This window comes from Mus caroli, chromosome 10, assembly GCF_900094665.2.
Source record: "Mus caroli chromosome 10, CAROLI_EIJ_v1.1, whole genome shotgun sequence".
NCBI lineage: Eukaryota > Metazoa > Chordata > Mammalia > Rodentia > Muridae > Mus > Mus caroli.
The window spans coordinates 113,474,615-113,497,126 of record NC_034579.1 but is presented as its reverse complement, the minus strand read 5'-3'; the positions used below and the strand labels follow the sequence as shown (position 1 = coordinate 113,497,126).

General features: G+C 41.6%; 1 protein-coding gene across 3 annotated transcripts in view; it reads left to right on the top strand.

Moving 5' to 3' along the window:
* Positions 1-22,512, top strand: part of Msrb3 (methionine sulfoxide reductase B3) — a 115,733-nt gene that overhangs the window by 27,350 nt on the left and 65,871 nt on the right. For all 3 annotated transcript variants that reach the window (XM_021175168.2, XM_029482658.1, XM_029482659.1), the window contains exons 3-4: positions 17,779-17,887; positions 19,820-19,897. In XM_021175168.2, the coding sequence (XP_021030827.2) occupies positions 17,779-17,887; positions 19,820-19,897 (187 nt within the window). The remainder of the gene's footprint in view (positions 1-17,778; positions 17,888-19,819; positions 19,898-22,512) is intronic.

The window sequence follows — 22,512 nt, the reverse complement described above, 5'->3', positions numbered from 1 at the left end:
ATATGATGGTGTGGCTAGACCGGACACGTCTGTGCCTTGGGCAGAGTGGGGAGCAAGAGCCAAGTGATCCTAGCTGCCTTCTGTAGTGACAGAAGTTCTGGAAGGGAGGTGGCTCTCTGAAGCTTAGGAGGCCTCCACAAGGAAGATGGCTGATCGCAAAGCATGCGCAGCAGTTAATTGCATGGCCCGGAGTGGGGGTATTTCCAGTACAAGAGGTAGTGTGGGGGAGGCCCGGCGCGGGGTTTCCTACACAGTTACACAGGGTTGAGATGGCAACTTGATTTCAAGTGTCAGAGAAGGCACTTGTAAAAAGTAGATTTCACGTTGTTGATCTATGACAACTCAGGAGTAAATGCAGCCTACTGCACAGAGCCCCGCCCCCAACCCCTTTTGATACCCGGGGGGGGGGGCTCCCTGTCCTGCGCATGCGTGGATGGATTCGAGGCCGCGCGGTAACATCAAGAGTCGGGAGTCTTGAAGCTGGTGATGAGAGCAGATGGGAAAAGGTGAGGGTAGACGACAGAGAGGCGGGCTGCAGACCTGGCAAGGCTCACCCATTGCATTGTGTCTGCACATGAGGGAAACCTCACTCCCTGCAGTCTTTCTACCATACGGCAGTTTTTCATCGCTATAGACACGTACAACAACAGCTGGACCACAAACATACAGCTAAGGCTCCGTGTCTATTTTCCCCTAACCCCCGTTGTAAATACCGCTACGGGGAAAAGCATACAGTTTTGTAGGGCGAGTTTGCTTCCCACAGTGGAGACACAGAGCTTATAGAAGAGCAGTGTATTCCTTAAAATGTAACAGGCTCAGAAAGTGTTCCACAAGGACACTGTTGAGTTGAAGTACAAATGACTTGAACTTTTGATGACGATACAATTCAGACATAAATTCAACAGAACCCGGTAAGGAGCAAGCCATTCCAGTAGGGTGCTCAGTGCTCAGCAAGCAAGTCTGGATCCAGACTGATGGAAATTGGAATCTGGCTTTGACTCTTACTGTCTGGACGTCTTAGTTCCTGTATTTTCAAAAGAAAGAAAATAATAGGTCCTGTTCAAAATGGCTGCTGTGAGAATTAAATAAATTAACATATCAAAAAAGTTAGGACACTGCCTAAGCACCATAGATATTTTCACTAGGCTCATTACAAAAATGATATATATATTTATAAAATATATTTATATTTAAAAAATGGATATATATTTATATCCATTTGGATTTATATTTTCCCATGAAAATAGGCTTTTAAAAACACTTAAATATGTATAAATTTTCTTTCTTTCTTTCTTTCTTTCTTTCTTTCTTTCTTTCTCTCTCTCTCTTTTAAAGATTTATTTATTACTTATATGTAAGTACACTATAGCTGTCTTCAGACACACCAGTAGAGGGCGGCATCATATGTCATTACAGCTGGTTGAGAGCCACCATGTGGTTGCTGGAATTTGAACTCAGGACCTCTGGAAGTGCAGGCAGTGCTCTTAACCACTGAGCCATCTTTCCATCCCCCATAAATACATTTTCATTTAACTTCTTTTACTTTAACAGTACCACAAACGCATGTTGTTTGAGATATATCGACTCTCTCCATCTGTTGTCTCTTTTGAACACTGATGTTTTGTGTATGTGTGTGTTACTTCTGTGCATCTCTGGCAGTCAGGTGACAACTTATGGGTGTGTTGTTCTCTTGACCACATAGTTCCTGGAGATTGAACTCAGGTTGCCAGCTTTGGCTGCACGTGCCTTTACCTACTGAGCCATCTTGCCTTCCCCAGCCTGTGTTTGATGTCTTTATTCCCTGTAGATGCTGGATGTTGTCCAGCACCAGACGCCATGTTCTGTAAATATGTGTGTCTTCCATTCTTACCACCCCATATTGACAAAAACCCAGAGAAACCTTTCTTTTCTTCCCTTGTACTTAAAGATGCGTTTTAGCTGGCAAATGAGTTGGTTAGAGTTTCCCTCACTTTCAAGGGTCATTCTTGTTTGAAGTGCAGTGAGCGAGCTTGTTATCTACGCCTCTAATGGGATTTTACTCTTTGAGAGGCAGGCACGCTGAGGAAGTTGTTAGATTTAGCGACAGTGATACAAACTATTTGAACTTTCAAATTTAAAAAATGTCGTTGTGACAACGAGAACCCTGACCTTTACGACTTGGTACACAGAGGGAAAGAGGGCAAAATGGGAGGCATAGGAAATTAAGATGAAAATTTTATTTCTTGCTTTAAATCCCTGTTCCTTGGCCCAAACCCATTACGACAGAAATGTCTGTAAATCAAAAGATTTTGGTGCCTTTATCCCCATTAAATTTGAGTACTGAATAATAATTCAATATCAAATAACAAATTAATTTTGAATAATTATTCAACATTTGAGTTATACATTGATTTTGAATAATAATTCATTATGAAATAACTCCAGAGCTAAGAGGAAATAACAATTGAAACAGGCTTCTGAGATTGATCGTAACTGGGCTGGCCTGCTTGAAGCCTGTATCCCAGAAGTGGTTTATCACTTTCCAGCTCTGGCTTGTCTTTCTCCTTATTTTTTTTAATAATGCATAATTTTAACTAAGAGCTTATTAGGTGCATCTGAGTTATGGTTCACTCATGTTTGTCATTAAAGGTCATTTTTCTCACTCAGGATTTCTTGGTAATTTCCCACAACAGCTCCTGTAATTTATAAAGCACTCTGGGCCCGGAGCAGAAACTCTGACCACAGTTCTGTCCTTGGCTTGTGCGTGACCCTGGACATGTCTGTGAGCCTGCCCAGATTTCATTCTCTTCTTTAAAATGAAGGAGAAAAGTTAGATAATCTGTCCCATCATGGAATTCTGTGGTTTGTTTTTCTTCTTAGCTACAGTTTTCATTTCTGGCTGGAGGTGAATTACATTCCAAATTGTCAGTATTAATTATTACTCTAGACTTACAGGAAAGTCTGCTAGGTAGTGCTTGAGCACCAGAATTCCCCGTCACTAAAGCAAGATGAAAGGATTATCCGAAGAGGGATCGTGCAGCAAAATTTGATGCACAGTTTTAATCCTAGGGAAAATTTGGTATTGCAGTGGCTTAGATCAGATAGCATGGTAGTTCTTGGCCAACTAGAGGTGCCTGTCTAGATAGGTCTAATTCTAGTGATAAGTCACACGTCACAAGGCACACAGGAAGCAGTTGAAACTCTGATGTCACCTCATCGACCTGTTTAACAAACCAGCCCACGACTATTAGGTTGTTTGGGAAGATGACGTTTGTAACATAACGTTCTAGTGAGTAAATGAAAACTCCCAAGGGCACATTCCGAAAATGGGGTCTGAAATACAAAGACCATCCTCTGTGAGAGGAGAACGAGTAAACCAGGGGCTTGCGACTCTAGAACGTGACACAGCATCTGGTGGTTAGTATTTCTTAAACAAATAATAAACATTTGGAAAGTTATGAGGTCATAACTATAACAAGGATTAGGACTCATTCGAGATGACTTTATATGGGAAGATTAAAAGTGAAGTTTGTAGCTTATATGCCTTTCAAATTTATTTTCAAAAGGCAATTTATTCTCATTTTATTATATTTTTACAATATAGTGGATGTCTTAGGTATAGACCATAGTATTTTCAGTTAAATAACAAAAATGACAGCACATATAAACTTCATATATATACATATATACATACACACATGCATATATGCACACATATATACATACACACATATATACATACACATACACACATGTATACATATACACACTATATGTACATATTCACATATATACACATATATATAAACATATAAATACACACACATATATACACACATAAATACACATACACACACCTATATATACACATATACATATACACATATGTATACAAACATACACACACACACATATATATATACATACATATATATATATATACATAAAATGCACACACACATATGAACCATCTAGAATTTATTTGCCTTTTTCTCTAAAATAATATGAGTTCATTGGTTTATTAACTGTTTGAAGGTGCATACATAGATCTTATACTTACTACGAGAGTTAAGAACTCTGGCTCATCTGGTCACAGCTGTGGAGCAAATTAGTTACGTTTGTACTTTATGGAGTACAGATGCACACAACAGCATCTCTGTAAAGCAAAAAGCACCATTTTCAATTAAAACTGACAATAGTTCATTAGCAGCAACTGGTGTTGCATCTACTTTAAAAACACCCTGCCTACCCACGGGAACTAGTACAGGTTCTGTTAGTGCTGTTAAAATAAGCCTGTTAAAATCCGGACCACCTCCTATGGTCTTCTAGGAAACAAACAAATCAACCAATCAAAAAACAGTTTTGTGGACACAGTGTGTTTGTAGTTTCACGTTTTCTATTGTTCTTGTTCTAAAACCCCTGGGCTCTGCGAGTGGAGCTCAGAGCCTGTTCTCAGGCAGACAGGAAACCACTGTGAAAAGGATCAGGGTTTGGTAGCTCTTGGTTCTCTGTTGCTGTCACTAGTACAGTTCTGATTTTTCTGCTCACCATTTCTACAAATTCATCTCACCTAGCTTTTTAATTATACTAACATTTTGAAGAATACATAGAAACACAGATATGTATGATGTGTGCGTGTGATATGTGTGTGTGTGTGCATGAGCATGTGTGTGTCTGTATGCGCACGTGAGCATGCAGTTCTTCAGGATTGATGTGGGGCCTTTACATGCCATATACACTAACAGGCCAGGAGTGCTGTGTTTGTTTGTTTAAAGAGGGATAACTTTAAAAACAGAGACAAGTTTCTGCATAGTTTGCAACAGAATTAGAAAGCAGTTGACTGGTTGCTACACCTGCCTTCCAGTAGGTGGCGCTGGCTTTACATTTCTTTCACAGCTTGTACTGCAGTGTTAGCATTGAACACATAGGTGCGTTGTAAAAATCTGAAAGTATGTACGGAATATCCAGTTAAGAACATATGGATTTACGAACCACACTTTCCCTGCCTATGCCGTGTTCCGACGATATGTGTAGAGTGAAACCTTTTCCGTTTTCAATAGGACTCCAACCTCCTTTGCTCCGACATTTCTTGGAAATGTCTTTCATATGTAGACTCTCTACAAACTAAAACAAGTTTTTGTAAATTAACTTATCTTGTACCAAATAGCCGATTTAGCAGTAATTTATAGCTTTATATGCAGCTAAATTTTCTGCAGCGGACCACCCAAGAATTAAAGAAAACTACACATTTTGTTTTGCCATGTTTTGGATTTTTATAGAATCTCGAGACGTTATTAGTTAAACATGTTGAATGTTAGGCATGGGTCAGTTTTTGCATGAATGGAATAATTTAGGAAACTAGAAAAATTATATTTTAAATATTTATTGATGAGTTGATTAATGAGTTGAGTATTTTTGAAACAAGATTTAGTAGCTTTATAATATAGTAAAGCTTCAATTAATATGGAAAACTTGATATGTGGTGTTGTTTAAAAAACCATTTGTGGAGAATGCATATTTTGTCAAGGCCGATTTGTCACAAAATAATGTATATGTATAAATCCAAAGTGCCGGGCATATGCCTTACTAATGTTAAATGGCAAACGAATTAATAATTATAAAATCCATACCACAGTAGAACAGTCAAGAGAGGCATGGAGAATATCTTAAACACATCTCAGTATTTCTTCTTGAACATTAAGCATAACAATGAGTGTAAAGGATATAAAACATTACTGTCTCCAACACTTCTATAGGATAGGAAAGTCAGCGCCTTTAATCCCAGCACTCGGGAGGCAGAGGCAGGCGGATTTCTGAGTTTGAGGCCAGCCTGGTCTACAAAGTGAGTTCCAGGAAGGACAGAGAGCCAGGGATACACAGAGAAACCCTGTCTGGAAAAACAAAACAAACAAACAAACAAACAAACAGTCAGGACAAGATGAATGCAGAGACACTGCTTAGCTAGGCTGGTTCTGTAGTTACACATGCTCACAGTGATGTTGGAAAAGATAGAGAGGAATGACGGGATCTTTGCCGCAGCTGCTGTGCATGATGAAGGAGCGAGCCGGAGGGAACTGCCGAACACGCCCCATCACACCTGTGGGTTTCCACCAGCAGTGTTGCCCAGTTTAGAGTTTCAACTGAAACAGTTTAGTCAGCAATCAAACTTTTTATGATTCCTTTTGCTGGATACATTGTAATTTAAAGTTATTTAAGCTAGGTTATTGAGACACAGTGACAAAATGATAAATAGGCTTATGTAGATATTTTGTGTCTTCACATTCGAAAGCAACTATTTATGGGAAAGCTTAACATCTGTTAGAAATTCCTTAATTTCCCCCTTTATCTGTATTTAATACGCCCACACGAGTATCACTTATCTAAAAATGCTTCAAAAGTATTTACTAGGTACACAGTGGATTAATAAATTATATACTTGCACAGTTACACATATTAACTTTTATGATAAATACTTCTCCCTTCAACACTACTTTATGATGCTTATATTCAGCCAGGCGATTACAGAGAATAGGATATTATTTTAAATCAATAGATTATTTGAATTTTAGGCAAGCCAGGAAATTCTACCATTGTAAATATCTTTACAGTTGTAATTTTATAAGATTTTATTGCCAGAATACATATTATCTCAGGACGACTCATTCCAATTGATTAATATTTTAATATCACCCATGTGATTTTATATAACTTAACCTCAAGTTTCAGAGCCTTTTACTATAGTTTTGGCATTGATGAAGAAACAAATTATATATTCCTTACTGGTTTGTTTTTATTACCAGTTTGCTGTGGGGCCCCAGAAGCATCCTTTTCTACCCTTTATTCCATGGTTTCAACTGTAAACTAAGAGTTATATAACATTTATTATTATTAATTATTAGTTTTACAATTAGACAGAATTCTCAAGTGTTACATTAGCTGAAAAATTCCCAAACCTTGTTGAATAGAACCTCCACTTCTTGCTATCCAAGAGAAGAAAGCGGAGAAAAGAAACGGGGGAGCAGTCGGCTAAAACCCGGAGAGGACGATGGGGTGGCCAGGCAAAGTATTTCTTGTTACAGGAAATGCTTGGATCCTGTAAAGTACCAGAAAGGCTGAGATTTTTGACCGTTTGATTCACTGCTCCATTCACACCAGAACCACGTCTGTCACATCACGGGCATGTCTGTGTACCGGGTGAATGTCGGTGAACAAGCAGTGGTGGCGCCCGCCTTTAATCCCAGCACTAGGGAGGCCGAGGCTGGCGGATTTCTGAGTTCGAGGCCAGCCTGGTCTACAGAGTGAGTTCCAGGACAGTCAGGGCTACACAGAGAAACCCTGTCTCGAAAAAAGAAAAAACAGAAAGAAAGAAGAAAACAAAACAAAACAAACAACCCTTAGGCATCAGAACAGTGCCTCAGGAAGATGGCCGCTGGAAGGATGCTCTTGTGAGTCCTCATAGACACTCCCTTGTCGTTTAACTATAGAGGCAGGAGCAGGGTAAGAAGTGTCTTGCTGCTTTCTGCACCATACGGCAGGATGGCTTCCGGGGACCAGATTTCACAGAGGACAGGGAAGGGTGTCAAGGACGAGGGAGCTGTACCTAGCGGGGCGTGGAGCTGGCAGGAGATGACCTGGGGAACGTGAGTTAGCAGTAGGGGGCATAGTAAGGTACCACAGAGCATGCGCTGAGGAGAGCGTACGTAGTCAAGGGCTGGGTACAACCTCCAGGTCCCGGCTCCTGTCACATAGGCCTGTGAGCACACCAAGTAACTTCTTCAGGCATTAACTGCTTCTTAGGGGTTTTAGTCTAGAAGCTTGTCAATTTTCATTTATAATATGAGGACTATTAGTTCTGTTATTTACCCTGTAAATTATCAGATGATGCTACGACACATTACTGTCTTTATTCACAAATTTGAATACTCAGCTTTTTCCACTCTGCTATTTTCATAATGAGGATTCAGCTTAAAAAAAAAAAAACCCATCGTGATGGGGGTTGGTGAGGTGGCTCGGCTGTGGAGAGCACTGGCTGCTCTTGCAGAGGACTTGGGTCAGAGTCCCAGCATCCACGTGGCAGATCCCAACTTTCTGCTAACTCCAGTTCCAGGGGATCCAGTGCCCTCTTCTGGCCTCTGCTGGTACTACATGCATGCTACACCGACATTCAGGCAAAACACTGCTATCCATGAAATAAAAATAAATAAATCTTTAAGACAAACATTGTGATAAGGACATTTGATAGTTGGGCAGTATTCTTTCCTCTTTCTAGTGGGGCATAGGTAATGTATCACATTTTAAAATGTACAGTAATATGAGAGTCTTTCTGAAATGGACCGCATGAAGGAATCAGGTAGATTCTCCTAACCTGATTTGACTATGGGAACTACCCTCTCTCTCTTTCCAAGAGGAATAAAGGTTAGCATTGCTTTCAGGAGTCAATGTTTTATAAAATACTATCTGGCCCGTGCTGGATCAACATCATCATAACCTTACATCGAAAGAACCTTTATGCTAGTCATTCATTAATCCTGGTGAAAAGACTTGAACTCGGACCCTGAGAGAAGTGATAAAGGATCGAGTACTTTCAAAGGGAACAGTTTTCTTACTCCATCCTTATTATCATTTTTATCACTCTGACTCACTCAGCAAACATTACTGTATGTTTGAAACTGAGATCTAAGAAACATGGGCACAGGTAACTAGAGGACATCTTGGAGGAAGCTTTCAACAGCAGCTCCTGAGATGGAGACTTAAGTAAATAAGCAAGCCAAGTTCAGATCACATTTGTCTTACGTGACTTAGTGTTTGGTACAGGGAACGCAATGTTAACTTGTATCCTCTTCTCCAGAACATCTTAGGTTCTGCTGGGCAAATTAGTTAACTATTCATCCTGCTGAAGCTGCAGTCTTGGTTTTTGTCATTGCACTTAAATTGAGACTCAAGTTTGAAGTACACCATGAGTTCATTTTGGAAATGTGAAAAAAACTGAGTTTTTAGGCCACCCATTTTCTTTCTAAATGAAGTATATTCAAAGTTGTATTTAAATAAAATTTTGCATGATAATCTAAGAGAGGGCTTGTTTCAGTGATTGGTTACTTCTTATCTCTTAAGCAGACTGTGGTCCCCAAAGGGGAAACTGAGGGAGGAGAGATGGATAGAGAGGATATGGTCTGTGTGTGTGTGTGTGTTTGTGTGTGTGTGTGCTCTCACATGCATACAAATTGTTTTGATTGCGTGTAAAATGTAGAGCTGAACTGAGTCTGTCTGGTTTTAATTTTTTTTTTTTTTCTCTATGGGCTATGAAGTTCAAGTGAAGACCCATGCTTAAAAAAAAAAAAAAATTAAAACCAGGGAGCTGCAGGTTTGTCAGAGTCTCACAAGCAATCAGATAGAATTGACATGAAGTGACTTTCTCTTCCACTGCTGTCCCTAGATGACGGCAGCGCCTCCGAAATTCTTTTTTTAGTCATATGCTTTGCAAGCAAGAAAATGCTTTCAGGATCAAGACATGCCTTAAATATTTCTCTAAACTCTGAACTTCACGGTCCACATTAACGCGAGTATCATTGCTCCCAGGGTTTGCATTAAGTTTGGAAGGGTTGATAACGTAGTTCCTAGTTCTCGTGGGAGTTTAACAGATGCCGATGAAATCATGACCATATATGGGCTTCACAATTAAAAGTTTATAGCGTACAATATAGACGCCGTAGAAGATGGCTTCTATCTCAACGGCTATTCAACGTTTTTGTTTTTTTTTTTTCCCCTTCAACTGCTTCTTTTTTTTTTGTTTGTTTGTTTGGTTTGGTTTGGTTTGGTTTTGGGTTTTTTTTTTTTCTGTTTTCCTTGTAATATTTATTTATTTATTTTTAAATATTTTTTATTAGGTATTTTCCTCATTTACATTTCCAATGCTATCCCAAAAGTCCCCCATACCCTCCTCCCCACTCCCTTACCCACCCACTCCCACTTTTTGGCCCTGGTGTTCCCCTGTACTGGGGCATATAAAGTTTGTGTGTCCAATGGGCCTCTCTTTCCAGTGATGGCTGACTAGGCCATCTTTTGATACATATGCAGCTAGAGTCAAGAGCTCTGGGGTACTGGTTAGTTCATAATGTTGTTCCATCTATAGGGTTTCAGCGTTTTTTTTTTAATGACTCTTAGATCAGGATGAACGAATCTCCCCGTTGTCTGCAATCAGGAGAGTCATGCAGCTTCATGAACAAGGCCTTGCTATTATGGCAAGAATTTCCAGTCATCCTAATTAGCCCGAGATACTATGTACTCCTGTCTGCCCACAATAGGAAAAACAAAACATTCATACACTTCCCTCCTTGGCTTTAAAAGCACTTCATTTCTCAGATGCCAAGGTTTTGCCCTTTTGAATCTGAACCTACACCTTTTCCTGCTTGGAGAATTGGTAGCGTCATAAAATTAGCCACTCCAGCTACAAACACTCCTTCTGCATAGTTGTCAGCAGCAGGCTGGATGCTTCCAGCCTTGGCTTATACACATTTAATCCCACCCCATCTATCAGTCAGCTTCTGGGGTGGAGCTTTCTTCCCTATTTGGACATTTCCTGACACTCTGATTTTAGACATCTGATTTCTATGGATTTCTTTGCTTCCTATACTACAGGGACAGCTAGACATTGTCAGTCCGGATGGGAAAAGTTCAGGGTGCAAATGCGTGTTAACTCGCTTTATGCAGAACTCTGTACATGCCTTCCCTAAGGAGGCAGGTTGTGCTGCCCTCTTACCGTTCCTGCTTCTGTGTGTGTGCCTCAGGATGCAGGAGCCTTCCTTGATTTGTTCTGAACTCTCCAGTGCTCAGCTGAAGTTTTAACTCACTGCAGATACTTCAACAAGTGACTGTAGAGAGAATGAATCACTACTAAGTTCAGAACTTTGTATCTTGAAGAATTTACAATGTTTCTAGGAGATGTCCCCGTGTAGTTGGACCGCACTGTATTTGCTCACGTAGATGCTACCCTGCAGAGCAGACGAGCTACCACTGAAGGCTAGCAGAGGCGAAGCCACCTGGATGAATAGAGTGGTAAAGAAAACGGGCCTCAAATGTCTTGTGAGCTGGCCTGTCCACTCTGCCAGGATAGAAACCGGAGGCCAATTTCATCGTTTGGTTCTATGCATGTAAAATATGTGGCATTACTTAATTCAAGAAATGTTTTAATTCTTTATTATGTGTTTTTTAAGGGCTTGGAGCACAGGTGAAATTAAAATAAGTTTGATGTAAAAAAAATAAGGCTTTTTTTTTAAAGCTCAGTTGGGGTATTAATTCTATACTTTCTTTACTTATGGATGTCCCCTGCCATTACCTACAGGGTTACCCTGAAAGGGGAGAGGTGCCTTGTTTAAAATGTTTAAAATGGCCAAAGGGTTTTGTTCTCTATGCTCGTGCAACGTTTATCTCCAACAAACCCTCCATTGATACCTGCCGCGTGGAGCTCGAGGTTGGTCTGGATTTAGGTAGGCTGACATTAAGCCAGCAAGCAAGTTAGACACATTGCGTGTCTCTAAGTCAGCCCGGTGAATACACTCTCAGAGACGCGCTGGGTAGACACAGTCTGAAAGGTAGCCCCTGAGAGCCCTCCTAGAAGCAGAAGCTACAGTAATGTTTAGTAATGTAGAAAAAGATCGGATTACTGAACACGCAGAACAGTCAAGTTTGTTGGCCTCAAGGCTCGCCCTTTGCCCATGTCCCGCGTTTATCCTGCTCTCACTCTGGCTTTCTGGCTGTGTTCACGTTACCTGTCTCTCTGTCATTCATGCATGAGCTGTACAGTGTCTTCACCTCCTGCCCTGGCCATCTCCTCTATGCGTTTGGAACGTTCTCAAGACATCCTTACAATCAGCTTCCTCTCCTCTAGGACTCTGTCCAAATATCACTGTAGTGAGAGCCCCTTACCTACTCCACTGAGACTGCAGTCGTCCATAGCCTGGGGGCCCTGGCCCTGCTCCACTCTTGCCTTTTCACACTTCCGTACTTAGCTTAGCACCTTCTAAAAGACCTTCCTCTAGACCTCCTTGTTTCTCCTGTGTTCTGTGTATCTTACCTCTGCCATAACGGGAGCTCCAAGGCAGAAGGTCGTATTTGTTTTCGGCTCTGCACTGATCGCATAGAGCAACGCCAGTGTTTAGCCAGTCCTCAAGACAATGGCGGAAGCCATGAGCCCGCACAGCGCAGTTAAAGCGCTGCTGCATGCATGCTCACGAGCTGGCAACAGTTTGGTGACTTAGGAAAGTCCTGACTCAGCGTTCTCAAGGTGAGCAGCGCAGCCCCAGGTTTGTGGACGCCAGGGCCTGAATCTGCATCCTGACACTTTGAGTGGTGTGTAGTCCCAGATATATTTACTCCGAGGGAAGAGTTCGAACTGAGGCTGCCTCTATAAGCAGGAAACATCCCCCTCTGTCACGTGCTATTTTGTTCTCTTTAATGAATTGCTAGAGTTGTAAATAAAATAAAATAAAATGCATAAATAAATAATAAAAGAAAAAGGGAAAAAAGAGAACACAAACAGTGTGGTGTTTGTGAGACACATTTGCATTTTATTCTAAAAGTCGGCTAGATTTAGTTTCATAATCTCCCACTTACAGATTCTAACACCCCCGAAGCCTGAAATAAAATATTTTTCCAACATGATAGACTAGTGTGAACTTGAACGTGGAAGTTCACAGTAAAAAATAGCCTATGCTTTAATTTTACGTTGCCTGTCAATACAGTAGCTGGATATTCCTACATTAACGTCACCATCTTAAATCAGAACAAGATATATGGCTCATATTTATTATCTTGGGGGAAAATAGTCAATATTTTCATCTTTCCCTAGTTCTAGAACAGAAATTCAAATTCTGAGATCTTCAGGTTTGGGTTTTATTTGGATTTTTCTTTCCCACACCAAAGTATAAAATGTATGGTTCAACAGAGCTCTCAAGCACTTAGGCGACGGATGTGACTTACTCCAGACAGTAAGTAGAAAGTCCTCTCCGCATTTTGTAGGTGCGGTGAGAGGCTTGCACGGGCTTGCACCGGCTTGCCCCTGATGCTGAAGGATGTCGGGACAGCAGGCACGCAGGGGACAGCAGGCTCGCAGGCTAAGGGCAGGCATTGTTGGGGGCTGGAGAGATGGCTCAGTGGTTAAAAGCACTGACTGCTCTTCTGGAAGTCCTGAGTTCAATTCCCAGCAACCACATGGTGGCTCACAACCACCTGTAATGAGATCTGATGCTCTCTTCTGGTGTGTCTGAAGACAGCTACATGTGTACTCATATACATGAAATAAATAAATCTTAAAAAAAAAAAAAGAATTGCATAAAGGCAGACATTGTTATTTTCTCGTGTCCTGCCAGGACTGTGAGTTTCCTCCACTTGTTGTCTTAACTCCTTAGTGCAGGATTTATTTTTATTTTTATTTTTAATTGAAATGTACTGCATAATTTGAAAAGAGAGTTGTTGCCCGATTTTTCTTACTCACAGAAATAGGTATATGGTCCGACAACTGCATGTTTGAGTTGCTATGTCTTCTTAATGAGTTATAGCCAATACTGGGAGCCTAGTTTCTGTCTGTAAAATGGACATATGCATCTGAAAGCATGCATGGTGTACAATGGAACTTAATCTTAGTACCGTCTTCTCCCTTACTTCCTATTTTCTTCATTTCTTTTCAAAGATTTATTTATTTATCATATGTAAGCACACTGTAGCTTTATTCAGGCACACCAGAAGAGGGCATTCGATCTCATTATGGATGGTTGTGAGCCACCATGTGGTTGCTGGGAATTGAACTCAGGACCTCTGGAAGAGCAGTCAGTGCTCTTAACAGCTGAGCCCTCTCTCCAGCCCCCTTTCTTCATTTNTTTTTTNTTTTTTTTTTTTTTTTTTTGGTTTTTCGAGCATTTTTTTTTTTTAAAAGGTAACTTGCTAGAAAAAAAATGCTTTTCTGAGGGTCTGATAGAAAATAATTACAGTAGAATACTGGTGCACACAGAAGCATCTAAGCTGTTACCTTTTCAACTGGAATTTAACTTCAAAATCCTCTGCGATTCCATACCCAGGGGCTGCTAAATCCCAGTTGCTGTCATCAGTCAAACAGGGGCGGATCTGATGAAACAGTCAGCTATGGCCACAGTTTGAAGCAGGCAGAATCAGAATGCAGACTCCGTTTTAGAAGTGTGTGAAATGTGTGAAGTCTGTGTGTGTGTGTGTGGTGGGGGTGACAAGGCCTTGCTTTGTGGGATGACAGGTGTGTCCCTCCTGCATCTGGGTAGCTACTGGTGTTTCAACCCAACTCTTCCCTCCAACAGCAACATGGAAGACGTCTTGGTAGAAAGAAAAAAAAAATACCCTGGGCATATTTCTGTATTTAAATACGTCTGGATTGGGTTTAGGATGTATCTGATCCATGTAACAATTACACTACAGGGAATGGGTTATGATTCAATATACAAGGGGTAACATCGTTCCCCTAGCCGTAGCGTGTTGCATGTGTGCACGCACCGCCTTGTGCCTTCAAAGTGTGCTATTAAACATTTCAAGAAAGGGATACCTCTCCCTGCTCCGACATCCTTCTAGGCCAATTTGGAAGTCATTGAGCAGATGCCGTATAACACTAATGTTAAATTGCCCTGTGTAATGAGAAAATTACGGTACCTAAGAGAAGATGGTAAAGGAGAACCAGACCCCCAATGAGTGACGCTCTGATTTCAAAATGAAATGATGTCTTCAGAGTCAACACTGGCACCATGTGCCTTGAGCACAGTCAGTTTGGCAGGGAGCAGGGGACCAGGACAGGCATGAAGCTACTTTCTGTGCATGCCACGTTGACGATGCTAGTAGAATTAATGCATCAACACAGCTTTCAATTGCCCAAGAGGTCTATTATTGCCATTGAACGGTGTGGCGAGACTTTTACTAAAATCCGACTAACTTCTCATTGAGTTGCCTAATACAAAAATCAGCAGGAGTTGTTTCTAATATGCACGTCTTTCCTTCCGCTATTAGGTATGCTTTAAACGGTATGACCAAAGAGTAGAAAGTGTCTGAAGTTCGACCACTTTACATGATTGCCAGCCTTTCTCAGAGAGTGAGCCTTGCTTACAGTTAGGAAGCAACATTTATATTTATCTTTAAGGTTGGGAAGCTAGGATGTAGGAAAATTTCGCTAATTTGGAAGGTGACCTTTAAGTGCATCAAAACCAAATAATTTGTAGGCTGTGACACAGGGCACATTCCTCCAAAAAGTGTGTGAATAATGCTTTCGTGGGTCTTGAAAGACAACAAAGGAAGCTGGGACGAAAGCTTCCCCGCTTCCACACACGAGGGGGACGAACAAAGGAGTCCAGAGGGTCCCTTTCAAAGTTCACCATTAAAACAGGGTCTCCGTAGCAAGCTAATGAGATGGGCTCATAGCGGAAAACAATCTGTTTTTAAGAATGTTTAGATCAAAAGTAATTTCTAATCTATGAAATAAGGACTCTTCAATACCCGCCATTCACCAGCAAAGCTTTTATGCTTGCATTGTTTACTTCAATCAGATGTTTTCAATTTTACCTTCCTCCCGGCTCCCGCTACACATACATGATAGGGTTCATCAAGACTGACCAAAGTCTCATTCTTTTCCTTCAGAAAGGAGATTTTTAAAAAAAAAAAATTGAGAGAGTGAGTGAGAGAGAATGAAAAAGAGAGAAACATCTTTACCTAAGCGATTTGCAAGCATCTGTGCTTGAAGCTACTTTTTTTTTTTTTTTTTTTTTTTTTTTTTTATGAACACTCCTTAGTAAAACGACTCAGGGTAAAAAAAAAAAAAAAAAAGCAGAGAAGCATCCAGTGTTAGGGAATTGCAATCCAATACCATGTAATTTAAACCCACGGTTGCTTCTCTTGGACCAAATGACATACAGATGGGTGACTGAGCTCTCGAAACGTTGGGAACACAATTGGCCTTTTTGTATGAATGAATGTGTATTAACCCAAAATAGTCTCGACAGATTTGCTTAATTCTGATTGTTCAGATCTTAATTATCAAGCCCTTTGGAACCAATAACTTTAACCATGATAATTTGTCAAACTAAGTTTCTGATGAATGAACTTTGGGACAAAACTAGCAGGCACCCTTCTGGCAAATAAATGAAAGCAAAAATCAATTTTAAGAAGTCTGTGAGGGAGGTGAGCAGGAACTCACCCAACTCAGGGTGCCTATTGTTTGAGGAAGAGGCCCTCTTCACTCAAGCTCAACAGGCAACTATAGGGAGACATTTCTTTCTGTCTATGCTTTGGACAGCAATAATCAGGTTTCTCCCCCACCCCACTCCCCAGGGTGAGTGAGCCTGGTGTTAACTGCGGTTCAGCTAGGTGGGAGGCCCTCAGGGCTATTGCTCAAGTGTCTATTGTCCCTGGGTCTCTTTCTAGACCAACAAAGGATGGGGAGGTTGGTAGAAGTTAGTGTGACTCCTGCCGGCCTGGCCATAGTAATCTTCTGTTGGCTCTGCTCTGCTCTTTCCCTGGCTCCCTGCTTTCTGGTAGAGAAGCAGCTTTCTGTCTAGGTGGCCCCAGTTCCGGAAGCTGATAGCCCCTTCTTCAGCCCCACAATTGGGATAGCTGGCTAGTTAATTCTTGCCTTAACTTCAGTAATCTCATAGTCTGTGTTAGGTGCCTTAAAAGTAAACAGTGGGAAGGGTTTCCATTGGCAAGTCAGGAGACGTTGGATTTTATATTCAGGATACCAAGGCTGACTTCAAGACACTGTTAGGGAACCTTTGTGCTGAGGACTGTCTGCAGGCAGCTTTCCTACTATGACGGATGGCCGGGGAAAGGCCCGTAATTGCACTGAGCAGTGGCTCTCCTGTCTCAGTCATGGTTCTTCTCAGCTGCTTGCTCAGGTAAAGTAATTATGCCCATAAACAAGTGTTGTCTGAACATTTCACTGCACTCTGTGTCTATTGAAATAAAATTACCTTCACTGTCAGCAACATTAGAATCATTTCATCATTCAGATACCTCTGATCAGGGAAATCCTCCCAGCTGAACTATCCCAGCCAGGACCGCACAAGCCCTAAAGTAAAACCACGCTCAGCTTCCATGTGGCAGTGTCTTTTTCTTCCTGCCTTTCTCTGTCTCTCTGTCTCTGTCTCTTTCTTAATCTGGAATTCTTGAATCTCTCTTTGTATAAGTAAATACCTTCTCCTGAAGTCTCCTGGCAGTTTCTTGTTGTAAAGACACAGGCTTTAGAAAAACATGCATTTCTAAAGACCACACAGAACCTACTTAAGTGTCTGTCAGACTCATAGAAAACAGCAGTTCCTACTGTAGAAAAAAGGACATCTTTAGGTTCCTCAGAAAAATAAATTGGATAGTAGGTGGTCATCTTGGTTGACAGTTGCATGGTGACACCCTCAAGCTAGTCTACCAAGTTGCAAAATTATTCAATGGATCTTTGTATGTCTACTATCACTTCATACCTGCAAATACATGCATGCTACCATGTATCAGGTGGCATAAAGGATGTGCTACAATCTTGTAAACAAATGCCCAGTGAGTTTCTAATATCACCTGCTACAAGACTTGGCTGTGACACGTTGTTGCTGCACCAGAGGAATCATGGGGCTTTTTTAAGTGCATTCTGTTGGAGCTTGGAGAGCAGCTGCAGCTCAGGTAAGGTTTTGTAGTCCGTTAGGGATTCTCTGGTTATTGACAAGTGACTGTAGAGGCTGTGCTGTGGCGGCCAGCCAAAGCAAGTATTTAGGATTCAGGCTAAATGGCTCTTTCTCCCATATCCTCTCTTTCCAGGGTCATGTAGGGATAAAAAGAACTGTAAGGTGGTCTTTTCCCAGCAGGAACTGAGGAAGCGGCTGACACCCCTACAGTACCATGTCACTCAGGAGAAAGGAACTGAAAGGTAATGTGTGCTGTAATGAAAGCAAGCAAGCAAGCAAGCAAGCAAGCAAGCAAGCAGGCAGGCAGGCAGGCAGGTGGGCAAGCAGGCGGGCAAGCAGGCAGGCAAGCAAGTAGGTGGGCAAGCGGACAAGCAGGCAAGCAGGCGGGCAGGCAGGGAGGCAAGCAGGCAGGCAGGCAGGCAGGTGGGCAAGCAGGTGGGCAAGCAGACAGGCAAGCAAGTAGGTGGGCAAGTGGACAAGCAGGCGGTCAGGCAGGGAGGCAGGCAGGGAGGCAAGCACCACTTTCTCCCACTCCTTGGAGTCTTCTTCCCTGTTGATTATTTTAAAGAAACTATGCATGCTGGGTAAGGCCTGCAAATGACTGTCTTTGAAAAGGCTGGAGATGGCACTGTTTGGGTTAAGGCTGAGTTTCTTTTCTGCTTCTCTCCACTCAGCGAATGTGCTATCTATATAAAGCCATGGGACTTTTGCTAAGGGCCTGTTTTTAGTTTACAGTGAAATGTATGGAAGCAATAGCGATTTGGGTACTTTTTTTTTTTTTTTTTTTGGACGACATCACAGCAAGGAAAACTGTGAGGGATGTGGCGCTACGCCAGGAGGCTGGCATTTTGAAGGTGGCATTGTAAAGCATAGACGTTTTGGCTGCAAAAAGAAGGTAGCATAATTTAGTTCCTTTCCACCCCACTCAGATTTCTTTTTGAAGCACATGTGGAGAAAGTATTTATTGGCTCATTTGTGGTTGGAATGTCAAAAATTTTCAATAACTGCCCTTGCATGGCTTTGGTCCTTGGAAGTTCGCCCTACATCCTGGGGGGGGGGGGGAGGGGGGGGGTCGGGGTGGGCGCGTCCAGAGCTTAGCCCAGAGTCGGGTACAGTGCCGGGGGGGGGGGGGGGGGGATGCGGGGGGGGGAGGAGTTCGTTCACTTCCAAGACTGTTTTTTAGTGAATAAAATAAAATCTCTCTCAGCTGATTCCAGCGAAAAAGTAACTTGCCAAGGCCTAATGATTTTGTTGTCTAATTCATACCACGGGGCTCGGCACGAGGCTGTAAATGTTCCCTCTGATGCAGGTTTATTAGTGATGTAACACTGTCTTTCCATTCAAGAGCTGGGAGAGCTTCTTTCCCACACAGGGATCCTTGTTAATGGACAGCACGCTGTCACAGCCCCCACTGTTCACTGAGTTTACAGAACAATGAAGCTCTCTCACAAGGTGTGCCTCCCTTGTACAGGCGGTGGCGGCAGGGCTGGATCACAGGGTCCAGGACCCGCCAATGTTGTGTGCATGCCCTAGCAAAATGATTTAATGCACACAAACAACCAGAGATTAGGTCATTCTTTAAAAAAAAAAAAAATTCTGTTTATAAAAAAAAATTGGACCTCGTAAAGAGGGACGAAACGATAATAAAACCAAGCTGCAGAGCACACGGCCTTTTTGTTGGGCGACACAGCTGATCTGCATTAACCGAGTGACCTCCGCGCCTGTAAGATCGCTAACTTAGAAAAACAGTTCCTTAAAGCTGCAATATTCCTTTTCAAACCAAAAAATAGACTTGGAACCTGCTACATTTTCTGGTCCCTCTCTTGTATGGTGTGGGGCCGTGGAAATCTTAGGTAACAGTGTTCTTCGTGTGACTCAAACAGTGGGCTTTTTTTTTTTTTTAATTTGAAAAATATTCTAAGTATTTCTTACTAGATGGCTTGATATTTTGACTTAACCTGTACTAGTTTGGAGTAGTTATATGCACATTTTATTATATATATATTCGAAGTATATTACTATTGTTCAAGTTTCCATATGTCTGGTCTGTTCTCATTTTAGGGCCCCAGACCCTTGAAAGTTTTACCAGAGAAATGTATTTAAACCAGTGTGTTCTATAAGAAGTAACACTAGCTCTGTTAACAGTTTTTGATGCTCTGTTTATCGTTTATCAGTGCCTTTGAAGGAGAATACACACATCACAAAGATCCTGGAATATATAAATGTGTTGTCTGTGGAACTCCGTTGTTCAAGTAAGTGTCCTGAAAGCCGGTGGGCGTGGCCGGGTCAGGTGACCACATCCTCCTGGCTGTTCAGTTACCTGCCCGTCTTTCCTTTGCTGAATTTGATTCTATCCTTTCATATGTTTGTCCACTTTCTGAAACCAACAATGATGACAGACTTTCTTGGCTAATTTCTAGCGTGACAGACTGGCTAATTTTGTACTGTTTAGACATTTAAAACACCCAGCACTAACTTTGGTATCCACTTCAGTAACCATTGTCCTTAGCAGAGGTACAAAGAAAATCTTGGTGAACAGAGATATGCTTATGTATTTACTGATTTGTCTACCTTCAAGTGATGCCCCGAAGTCCATGTATAGGTCATTTTGCAAGTCACTCACGCACATCCTTCAGATTAAAATGCATCCAGTGAGAAGTCTCTTTATACTTCTACAATGAAGCAATATACCCCAAATAAACATGAGACAACAATATCTTATACCTGAGGTTAACATTATTTTGACATTGGCCTAGAATCCTCTTTTTGAAAAATCCCAAAAGTTCACAATAATGCTGATACCACATAGACTTTTTGACCAAGAAAGATAATTCTTGGTTTGGATAGGATAATCTTATCAAGCAAGGACAGTTTTTAACCAAAGACATTTTATCTGGGTGCTGGGTGTATAAGATCTCAGGCTCCCTGTATGTCCTACAGAATTGCTGCCCTGGTGGGAATGAAAGCAGAATCCTTACTTAGGGGTGAGCATCTTTTATTTGAGACAGGATTAGGAAGTTTCAGAGAATAAATAACAAAAGAAGAATGGAAAAACCACTTTAGTTTGCTCTGTGTTTCTCCTTTAAGACACTAGCATTTACAGATATTTCTGAAATAACAGGAAAATGGTAGTTTCCTTAAAAATTCTTAAGAGTTCCAACTTTTCCCCAATGACATAAACCTTTTTGCACGGTCCTGTTGGTTGACAATCTGTTCTGAATTCTTACTCTTTTTTTTTTCTCATGTTAAAAAACCGACCCTTCAAATTGTCACCCGTTCCCTGTCAGAAAGCACACATCCTCATATTTCAACACCCTTAGCTTATGTCATAATAGTTGACATAACACTTAAGACAGCTGCTGAGCCATGCTAAACTGGTTAATACCCCAACCGGCCAAAGCTGCCCACATCCCTTGGCTTTTCGTTTGAGATGCCCCACCTCTTTCCCCATCATATGATTTCACTGAAGGACTCTGCTGAAGGAAAACTTACTGTTTTAAATAAGAAACAGAGCCCAACTGTGAATGGAGAATTTAACCCTTGTGAGCATTTGAATCGCAAACCCTGAAATCGAGACTCTTACACTAACTCAAGTGCTTGCAAGAGTCACATTCACCTTGGTGGTGACCTTCCCGGTGACACTCTCGGTGACCCTGTGTCATTCCCCCTAGCGTTCCTGTCAGCTTCCATTTTCTAAACTTCTGAGAAATAGGATTTAAATTTTCACTCATACTTTTGCTGGTTTTCGTCATTCACTCTCTCTTGATGTCTCATCTACTTTGGGGAAAAGCACCCATGCTCCGCCACCACTGGAGATGGAGTTGGCTTTGTACGACTGCCTTCATGTTCAAAATGTGCACCTGGGTACCCACGGAGATGCAGGGGCCACAGGGCATGCACGGTTTTGAGAGACTTGGATTTTCCCTGTCCTCTTTCTCTTTGTACGTTGTTTGCTGAAACTGTGCACCTCAGGGGTCAGGGGTCCACTGTTCCTTCCATCCAGTCTCTCCTGTGGTTTGTTTTCCTCATTCTTCTCATGGGGTGGTACACCTTTCATCTCTCCCAAATATTGCTGCCCCTGGTTACAGTCTTCATTTTCAAGCAAAATGATAGTTCAAGGATGTATTAATTTTGAAGACAAGATTCCCGAAAGGGGGGGGGTGTGCAAAAACAAAAACAAGAACTAGAGGTGGAAAACATTGAGATAGCGTTGCGGGCTCCTGCCTCGGGTCAGCTGACCTCCCTTCCTGTCTGTGTACATGCCTTTCTGTCTGTGTATCCGCTTTCTACCCAGGGATTTAACTGGGTAGCCATGAGAACATGAATCAGTGAGTTTATTCAAATAATAGAAAATAGAAGTTGGGGGGGTCATAGTTGATTTGGGGGGGGGCAAGTCTAATTTGATTGATAGATATATTGTTGAAGACTGGGTTTGCAAATAAGTGTATGTAATAGATCTGAGATTTAGACAGAGGCATATTAAACAGGTATATAGAATATGGAACAAGGAGAAATTCCTCTTTTGCAGTTACTTCTAATAAGTTTTTAAAAAGATACGAGGAGAAAAGTTATCAATCAGCAGGTACAAGTTTAGAATCCACATAGTTGTTTGAATAAGAAAGTTTGAAGTATTTCAAATTATCAGAGAGGGTTAGGATAAAGAGGGGTTTGCTAGTAAGAAGTGAAAGGAAGTTAGAAAGAATATACACACAGCAGGAGTGGTCATGTGTACACACACAGCAGGAGTGGTCATGTGTACACACACAGCAGGAGTGGTCATGTGTATACACACAGCAGGAGTGGTCGTGTATACACAGCAGGGGTGGTCATGTGTACACACAGCAGGAATGCTCATGTATACACACAC